The 10,566-nt window shown below is 38.2% G+C and overlaps 1 protein-coding gene across 1 annotated transcript; it reads right to left on the reverse strand.

Moving 5' to 3' along the window:
- Positions 1–9,127: 9,127 nt before the first annotated feature.
- LOC133764749 (olfactory receptor 8B3-like) lies at positions 9,128–10,069 on the reverse strand. Its single transcript, XM_062198434.1, has one exon. It carries the CDS (start codon positions 10,058–10,060, stop codon positions 9,128–9,130), a length of 933 nt encoding a protein of 310 aa, XP_062054418.1. The 5' UTR covers positions 10,061–10,069.
- Between the last annotated feature and the right edge of the window lie 497 nt (positions 10,070–10,566).

A 10,566-nucleotide genomic window follows, 5' to 3' on the forward strand; every position in this document is an offset into this window, starting at 1 on the left:
GAGTTTGAGGCTCCTGGCATCAACCTGGAGTAACCTTGGCTTGTTGCAGTCATTTGAAGTGAACCAATAGATGGAAAACATCCCTGTCTTTTCTCTGTTCCCTTTTTCTGCCTTTCAAATAAGCAAAATAGATGAATAACAAATTAAATTTTTAAAAAATTAAACTAGGGATCAGGCATACAAAACAAATACAAAATGACCCATATACAAAACAAAGCAATAAAGGAACTACATGGATCCCAGTGAAAGAGTGTAAGCCAATGGTTACAGCTAACCTGCCCTTCAAAGATTAAGGCTATGTGGAAAAAAATATTAAATATAAAAGACCTTAAAGAGTTCTGCACTGGGACCAGTGCCTGGCAGAGTAGGCTGAGGCTCCGCTTAAAGTACCAGCATCCCATAAGGGCGTCTGTTGCAGTCCCATCTGCTCCTTTTCAGATCCATCTATCTGTTAACGGCCTGAGAAAACAGTAGAAGATGGCCCAAGTGTTTGGGCCCTACACCCATGTGGGAGACCAGGAAGAAGTGCCTGGCTCCTGGCTTCAGATGGCCCCAGCTCCAGCTGTTGCAGCCATTTGGATTCTGAACCAGCAAATGGAAGACCTTTCTTTGTCTCTCCCTCTCTCTGTCTGTAACTCTACTTCTCTGATAAGTAAATAAAATCTTAAAAAAAATTCTGCATTCAACAATCCTTCTTGAAGACTCTAGTAAACAAGGAACACTAAGCAAACCAAAGACAAGTAGCAAAACTTGAGAAAAAGGCAGATTGTAAACATTCAAAATTGTATAATTGCATACTCTAGATTAAAATAAAATGTAACATGATCCATATAGAAGTAAATACAGATATGAGTATGGATGGATTCATGTCCATGCATATAATTTTTTTGTCTTGGCAGAGCCTAGGAATGATAAATTCTCAGTAGCAATGAGTATAGCTGGAAATCAGATCTTAGCTTCCAGTGTCATGCCCCAGTAAAAGGGCTCCTTAGAGAAGTCATTAAGACTAGGGTTGGGGGCAGAATACAACAGGAACCTGGAATATATTGAGGTTCCAAGAAATAATAAATTAAATGGAAAAGATGGGGTACATCAATAAAAGCAACAGGGCACATGTGGCCAAGTGAAAGGGATATAGGTGGCCAAAATTAGTGCAGAGAATAAAATCAATAGTTGTAATTCAGAAGAAAACATGTACCAACATAAATAAATAAATGAATGAACAAAAAAAAACACAAGACAAAAGCTCAAAATTATAGCATTCATAGGCAAAATACAATAATAAGATACAAAATCAGTATGCAAAAATTATGAGAGACACATAATATATCACAGACTGAAAATGTGCTTCCCCTGAAACTTTTGTCATACCCAGTATGAAGAAATACTGGCATCATTCATCCACTAATACGGTGCCCTGAACAGTGTACAACATTGATTTTCTGATGTTACTAAAAAACACATCCTTTTGCTCTACTCAAGAAAGAAAGTCATGCATACCCAAATTTAGAAATATTATACAAAATTAATGACTAGTATATAATAAAAGGAGTTATGAGCAATTAGGAAAGAATAAAAGAGAGTCATGGATGGGAGATGAAGGAGACTTAACGAATAAATGCAATGCAAGTTCCTCACTATGTCCTGGAAGCTTAAAAAGAAAGATGCTGAGAAAATAGTGAAATTGAAATATTGTCAGTAGCCCTGTAAGAGATGGGATATAAAATGGCTTGTGAAAATCTAAATATAAAGCATGCAGAAACAAGATCCAACAGAAAGAAAAGAGTTGAAAGAAAAGTTTCATGTAATTCAATATCTAATTAGGTTTAGTAGATAATGGACATGAAAACCCAGGGAGAACTTGCATTTCAATGTGGCCCAAGAGAAAAGCTCAATGAGAAAGTCACCTGTAAACAATTCCCAAAAGTTTGAGACAAAGCTTTTACAGGAAGAGCCTAAATACACTCAACAAATTTTCCTGTTAATTGTTCAGTCTATTCTCCAGGGCTTCACTATCAGACACTTAAGGGTTGTAGGGAATTGAAATTCCAAAGAACTCCCTCTGCATGAGGGAAGTGGGGGTGGGGGAACTGTTTTGTTCCTGGCTGATGTAACAGCACCAAAACATTAACCACGATGCTTCAAGTTGGACTGCAACTCCCTGATGACACACAGCAATGATAACGTGCCTGTGACATCTGCACATGACAGACTTAATGAGGACAGAGACATCACAAAGTTGGAATATAGGCAATTAAATATATATACAAAGCAAGCAGGGATTAGCATACATGTATACAGTCCATTATTTACAAAGTGAATTTCTGCTGGTAATTCTTAATGTGCCTCAGAAAAACTGTGGATCTCATTTTGAAAATTTCATCATCAAGAAACAGAGAGCAAGAAAACATGAAAACTGACCAAAACTGTGAATCACTTAAGGGGCAAGACCAAGATGGCATGGCCCAATGGATAATCTTATTTCAGGAAAAGGAAACAGCTGTTTATTCTCTCTGCTGAAGTCAGTTTAGCTGCAAAGGGGATTAGTAATCAATAATTGGCATGGAGACAAAGTATTCCAACCAGACCATTTCCACACTACAAGATGATAACAGATAAGTCAAATTTCTCTTAAATAAGTTAGCCAAGTAAGTGGGAGGAATTGTACTATGTTCAGAAAAATGAATGAATAACCATAAAAGAATCTAGAATGTCTTACTAAAGAATTTAGATTATGAGTAAATTTCATTTCTACTTCTTTATTTCTCCTATTTTTCATCATATATAGGAATTCTCTCATCCTCATAATTCATTTTTAAATACTAAATCATAGGATAAATCAGAGAAGAAGAAGGGAAGAGACAGTTGGTAAAATGACCAGTTGATAACATAGAAGATAATAAATAACACCCTAAATGTAGGAGAAGAAAACATTGCCAATTTGGTGATTATACTAGAGATATGAGATTTTTGGAGAATTAGGTTGGACAGAGGTGTTTTAAGTGTGAACAACTCAAAGACTGTTAGAATGAGAGGAGTAACGCTAGTCATTTTTGATGTACACATATGTAAAACACTGTTCTAGGTGTTTTATCTATATAGATCCTCCTGAAACTGTATTTCAAGAGAATGCTTTTATTTTTATTTATGTTACACAAGTGGGATAACCAACACCAAGGGCGATTTGAGTAAAGTAAGTTTTACAAAGCTGAGCAGAGAACAGTGGAAGTCAAGATTTCTACTCAAATCTGTATGGTTTCAAAGGCTACACATTTCAGTTGTACAATCATACCTTAGAGATAATCAAACTCTATCCTCACAGTTTACCCAGTTATATCAGAGGTATCAAAATCATTTAAGGTCCACAAAGAAGGGAAATATTCTTTAAGGTAAGATTTAGTTGACCCTTGAATGGTGTCTTGTCCTCTTTAAATGAAGATTTTAAACATAGCATTGCTGGAAATGAAAAACACAGAGAAAAAAATGACAACACAATGAAGATGCAGCATTCATCCATAATTCAGTTCTAGTGCTTCCACGGTATCAATATAACTGCAGGAAGGCCATAACTGACTCAGGCAACTCATCATTCCTATCAGAGTAGGCTTAAAACACAGGTGAAAATACAGAGTCAAATATACAATGAGAGATGACACTAAAACCAGCTACAGTCCTCTCCTACACCATTCCTCAATCTTGTCAAATGCCTGCCTTTCAGATATTAGTGGATAAATTATGGAAGATTTGACTATGTAGTTCCAGTCTTTTACTCTTCTCAACTTTAGCCATAACATTACCATATCTGTCTATCCAGTAATTACTCTTTACTCTTGAATTTTGCTTCTCCACATCTGTAGTATGGATTCTCCAGCACATTGGCCTATTATACACTTCCACAATGGCACTAACTGATACCCTGACTGACACTGTTATTAAAAGTTTTATCTTATTCCGATAGGGTCATAGTCAAAGTGGAGGTTCTCTCCTCCCTTCGGAGAAGGGTACCTCCTTCTTTGATGGCCCCGTTCTTTCCACTGGGATCTCACTCACAGAGATCATTTACTTAGGTCTTTTTTTTTTCCATGATATATCTGGAATATAAGAGTTTAAATGCAAAGACCCTTTATATCTATAAAGTATTGCAAACAAAATAACTCAGTAAAAATAATGTACTACTTCAATCTATAAAGTCTGTGAATAATGTGAAACTCTGTAAGATGTATAATTGTGCCATCCCTTCATTGGAAGTAATGGAATTTAATAAAATAGCATTAAAATATCCTGTAGTGTATAGTTTTTGTTTTATGGTAACTTTACACTTATCTCCCATTTTAATTATTATTGAAATGCTGGCATGTAAAATACAGTGACTATCTGAAAACACTGAAGTCAGGAGGGCACAGACTGCAGAGGACCTATGGTGAACACCAATTTTCCCAGGAATGTTGCAGAAATACTTGAGCTTCGGATCGAGTGTCCCACTTGGGACCCTTCAGAACCTCGCATAAGCATTGCCTCCATCCGCTGTTCCTGAGTTTTGTCCCAGTATAACAACCATGCATTCATAGGTAAAGGGCTTTCCTGAGTTCCATGAGCCACTCTGGCAAATGGTGGAACATGAGGAGGAAATGTGGGAAATTGATTCACAGCCATTCAGTCAGTTAACCACCTGGACTGCACTTGTGTCTGAGGTTGGGTCAGTCTTGTAGAATTGACCCTTCAGTGTTTGAGATGTGGTCGGATCTCCAGGTACACAGTGTCAGAATGGACTTAAACTGTAAGATACCCAGCTGATGTTAGAGAGTTGTTTATTGGAAAAATAGCTTAGACACCTCACAGAAACATTCTGTGTTGAGTGTGAGCACAAGGAAAAACAGTTGGAGTGGACTATGTTAGAATGGTGAGCACTCTGGACTCTGAGTCTGGAGAAAAACATTGGTTTTCCAATACACAATATTGATGGTAAAATATATTCATATACTCAGGGAGACTCTCAAGAACAAGAGATTTTATTTGGAAATACCAGAAGTGTTGCAATCTGGGATTGGCATGTTATCAAATTCATAGGAACATCTGAGGAAATCTGGACAACAGCACCCTTTAACTACAGACTTCTCTGTACATGCAAACTGCTTTGAACAAAGATGATTGAGGAGTTGACATGTATTCATTGATGGAGATGTTTATTGATAGGCAACTGTCCTCATGCCATGGGCTCATCTGAAATACTGGGTGCCAGAGGAATTTCCTCTGATAAATTCTGGAGGAGGGAAACCTGCAGATATTTCAGGAATGCACCCATAATAGCCTCTTCTTTTTCATTTAAAAGTTGATTTTTTTATCTTGTTTATTTAAAAGACAAGGAGAGAGAGAGAGAGACAGAGAGAGAGAGAGAAAGAATCTTCTGGTTCAGGTTCACTCCCCAAATATCCGCAAGAGCTGAACCAGTTACTAGAAACTATCCTGGTCTTTCACACAGTTGACAGAAACTCAAGTACTTGGGCCATCATCTGCTGTCTCCCAGTTGCATTAGCAGGAAGCTGAGTTGAAGGAACTCAATCCTTTGCAATCTCATTGAGCTGCATGCATCTCAAGCAGTGGCTTAAGCCACTGTGCCACAAGACTTACCCAAGAGCCTCTTTCCTAGGTGCACTCCCCACTCCATTTGGTTAGGGTTCAAATAAATGATTCTTTTTATTATGAGTAATTTCCACTATAAACATCAGAAATTTGCAGAAAAGAGATACAATGAAATATGACTCCACTGCTTAAGATCACTATGGTCAAAAACATATTGACAAGGATATGGAGAAAGAGAATCCAACTACATTATTGATACAATTATAAATTAGTACATTCATTATGAATAACAGGATGAGGTTTGCTCAAAAAAATTAAAAATATAGTTACAATTTGAAAAAATCACTCCCATTTCTGGGTATATACCTGAAAGAATTGAAACAGTATTACAAAGAGCTACCTGCATTCTCAAGTTATTACAGCACTATTCACAAAAAAAAAAAAATCATAGAAGTAACTTAAATGTCTTTTGGTGGATGCATGTATTCTTTTAAAAATGTGGTACAGATTATGGCATTGTAGTACCGCAGGTTAGGCCATTCCCTACAATACCACATTCCATTGAGTTCCAGCTGCTCTGCTTCTGATCCAGCTCCCTGTTAACATGCCTGAGAAAGCAGTAGAAGATGGCTCAAGCCTTTGGGCCCCTGTACCCACAGGGGAGACCTCGATGGAGTTCCAGACTCCTAGCTTTGGCCTGGTCTAGCTCCAGCTGTTGCAGCTATTTGAGGGCTGAACTAGTGCATGGAAGATTTCTCTCTCATTCTGACTCTCATTCCCTCCCTGTAACTCTACCCTCAAAGAAATAAATAAATCTTTTTTTAAAAATCCATAATTAGTGATACAGGATAAAGATAACATTGAATTTCATTGAAACAGAAAAGGCTGCCAAGCATATACAACTTGATTCCACTTGCAATTTCTATTTTATACTTAGTGAAAGTATGCTTTGGTTTTTCATTTTTATAATTTTCTTCATTTGAAGGCAGAGAGCCTGTGAAAGACATGCACCTGCATACACACAGAGGTCAAGGGATGTCTTAACCATTGATTCACATGCCAAGTGTCCACAAAGTTCAGGGCTGAAACAGGCAGAAGGCAAGAATTAGGAGTTGAATCCAGGTATCCCACAGGGTGGCAGAGACCCAACTACTTGAACCATCACATGCTGGCTCCTTAGATATCCATTATCAGGAAGCTGTAATGGAAAACAGAGCCAGCACTCAAACCTAGGCACTAAGATATGGGTTAAGGGCATCCCTAATGTCAGCTAAGCCATGGCATAAAATGTCTACCCTAAAAGCACTCTTCTGAACTATCTACACATTGCCATATTACAGAGAATTCAACAATTCACCTGTATTCTGCTATATTCTTTTTCATGTGTAAGCCTATTATCTGTCAGGATCCAGCTTCATTGATTTATGAATATATTGATTCTTACTACTTCTTTATCATTATTTTGAAATAGATATATTGGGGCCTGTGTTGCAGTGTAGCAGGTAAAGCCATGGCCTGTGGTGCAGGCATCCCATATGGGCTCCAGTTGAAATTCCAGCTGCTCTACTTCCAACCCAACTTCCTGCTAATGCACCTCAGAAAGCAGTGTAGGATGGCCCATGTGCTTGGGCTCCTGCACCCATGTGGGATACCTGGAAGAAGTTCCTGGATCCTGGCTTTGGCCTGCCCAAGCCCTGGCCATTGTAGCCATTTGGGGAATGAGCCAGGGAATGAAAGATCTCTCTGTATCTCCTGTATCTCTGTAATTCTGCCTTTCAAATAAATAAAACATTTTTAAAAGAAGCATATATATATATATATATATATATATATATATCTCTACACACACACAAACATATATTCATGATATACACACACACAAACATACATTTGTGATAATTTAATCAGTGAAATACTTTTACTTAAAGGTCTTCAAATTCAAACCCACCTGTCTTATTTCAATATATTTCTATAAATGTGATAGCTTTTTACTTTAGTGCTGTGTTAAAAATACAAGCAAAGATACAGTTATAAGAATTGCATAATTAAATTTTATATAGAATATATGATAAAAATTAAATAATTTTAATAGCAGTTAATCCAATCCATATATGTGTCTCTGTACAATTCTTATAAAAGACAAAAACATGAATAGCTATGATTAAGTAAGCACATGCAATGACAGCTACAGCAAAACCGTCCACAGGAAGACAATGATGGAGAAGTGTCACTGGTTAAATGTGCACACTGATATTACAGACATTATGTGAAAAGAAGAGTGCATCTAAAAATTACTGGGATGTGATTTTTAAATCACTATATAGAACTTTCAAACGTATTCTTTCATTAATTTACATGATATCATTGAAATGAGAAAAGAAAAGAAAATCTCTTGTGCAGGGCAGGGGAATTTGGTTTTGTTTAATGGTTTTATTTATTATTATTTCATGGATTTCACTAGACCTCACCCATGGAACCCTTACCATATGCCCAGGGTTGGTTAAAAAAGAACATAGACAGGACTTAAAAAAAATTCCTGTGTAACTCTTTTATGACATATGTATACATATCTGCTCACTCATCATGCCCTCTCCTGAACACCTGCACCCAGCTACAGCTTGCTGTAAACAGCTAGCCCTCTGAGAGCACAGGCATTTCTGTTTCAGATCTTTTATTGTTAAAAAGAGCTTCGTACAGTATAGATTCTGAGTTAGGTTTTGCTGATTAAATATATTATATTGGTCAACACGGTGGCATAGCTGGTTAAATTTCCATTTGCAATATGGCAATACCATATCAGAACATTTGTTCAAATCCCAGCTGCTCCACTTCTGTCCAACTATCTGCTAAAGTAGTGGGTGAAGTTCAAGTAATTGGATCCCTGCCTCCCACCTGGGAGACCCAGATGGCGTTCCAGGTTACTGGCTTTGACCTGACCCAGCCCCAGTCTTTGTGTCCATAATGGGATGAACAAGTAACTGAAAGGTCCTTCTGTCATCCCCTCTCTCTATTACTCTGCCTTTCAAATAAGTAAATAAATATAAGGAGTCTTTCCAAAAGTCACACTACACTATTTTTTCTGTATAAACCTCAGAGACAAAAGGAAGAATAGAAATAAAAAATAGAATAATTACTGAAGATTGAAATTCTTTTTGATGAAAGGAAAAAATATTACCCATGATTTTTACACATTAGTTATGAAATTCTTTCCAACAAAGATATTTGATGTCCCAGTAACCACATTCCTACCCTGAAGTCCCATCAGTTAGTATCATTCAGCTTTTGATCCTTACAACACTAGTTTAAGTGCTACAATGAAACTGGAGTATAACAGAATAAACTATTCTCCATATACTCTCTAAAAGGATGAAGCCTGATACTCCAATTCCTTACATTGTTTTGACTTGTGAGAGGATTTATGTACCAGATTGATTTTCCCTATTATAAATCATTTGAATTTCTATTGTCAGTCTTAACTATTGCTTCCCTAGATGTATGTATTGTGTGCCCTTAGCGGGATCAGCATCCATAACCAATCCAATTCTACTTAGGAGAGGACACTTTTCTTCAAAGTCTTACTCAGTGCAAAATGGACATCTTTGTTCCTCAAACTGTAGATGACAGGATTCATCATTGGCCCCACAATGGTATAAAAAATAGTAGATATTTTATCTTGAGGCAGAGACCCAGCAGGAGAAGGCTTAAGGTACATAAAAGTTGCAGATCCAAAGAAAAGACAAACAGCAATTATGTGGGAGCTGCAGGTACTGAAGGCTTTGGATCTGCCATGGGTAGAATGGATGCGGAGGATGCTGGAGAGGATCCTGGTATAAGAAACAAAAAGAGTGAGACTGGGCACTGTTACATTGATGCCCACCACAATGAAAACCACCAGCTCATTGATGTAGGTGCTTGTGCAGGAGAGCTGGAGGAGTGGAGATATGTCACACACAAAATGATTGATGATGTTGCCATCACAGAAGGTGAGTCTCAGCATACATGCAGTGTGAGCCACAGCACCTGCAAACCCCATTGAATATGTCCACACTGTTAACATGAGGCATACCTGAAGAGACATGGTGATCTTGTACAACAGGGGCTTGCAGATGGCCACATATCTGTCATAGGCCATTGATGTCAAGATACAGCACTCATCAATAACAAAGAAAGAGAAGAAAAAGAGCTGAGTCATGCACTCAGCATAGGAGATGATGTTCTGTCTCACAAAACTCACCAGCATTCTGGGGGTTATGACACAGGAGTAGCAGAGATCAATGAAGGACAGATTGAAGAGGAAGTAGTACATGGGGGTGTGCAGGTGAGGGTTCAGACCAATCAGAACAATCAAGCCCAGATTCCCCACCACAGTGACCACGTAGATTGTCAGGAAGAGGAAGAAGAGAGGCAGCTGCAGTTCTGGCTGTTGTGTCAAGCCCTGCAGGATAAATTGGGTCACTGTGGAATCATTTTCTGAGGTCATTCTTCTCTTGAATATATCTGTGAAAGGAAGAAAAGTAGAAACACTAACATATGAGAACCCAGCCTTCTTCACCCAACTCCTCTCTCATTAGACTGAGACCGAGAACAGGAGAATGAACTCTAGCCCACCCTGCTGTGCACTTTCATCTCCTCCATTTTACAAAACTGAGAGGATGTTAAAGCTGATGGTCAAGAAGACTTAGAACATTTCTGGAAGAAGGAGACTCAGGAGCTGTCTGACAGCTCTTGACTCTACAGCATCTCCAGTCCACAATGCTCACCTCAGGGTCAATAGTGGTCTCAGATAAAAGGTGCTGAGGCATTTCAAGAACTCCTGGGCAGCTATAGACAAGGTGTAGAAGGAAACTAGCAGGGCAGATGCAATCAACACTCACCCTTCTGCATCAAGAATCAGGGGAAGATCTTGTAATCCCTTCCCCCCTGTTCTCACTGATGTGTAGGTGGCTTTGATGAATTTCAGGGGTGCACAGCCCAGAAAAGAAATTC

The sequence above is a fragment of the Lepus europaeus genome, chromosome 7, assembly GCF_033115175.1.
Source record: "Lepus europaeus isolate LE1 chromosome 7, mLepTim1.pri, whole genome shotgun sequence".
In the NCBI taxonomy this organism is placed as follows: domain Eukaryota; kingdom Metazoa; phylum Chordata; class Mammalia; order Lagomorpha; family Leporidae; genus Lepus; species Lepus europaeus.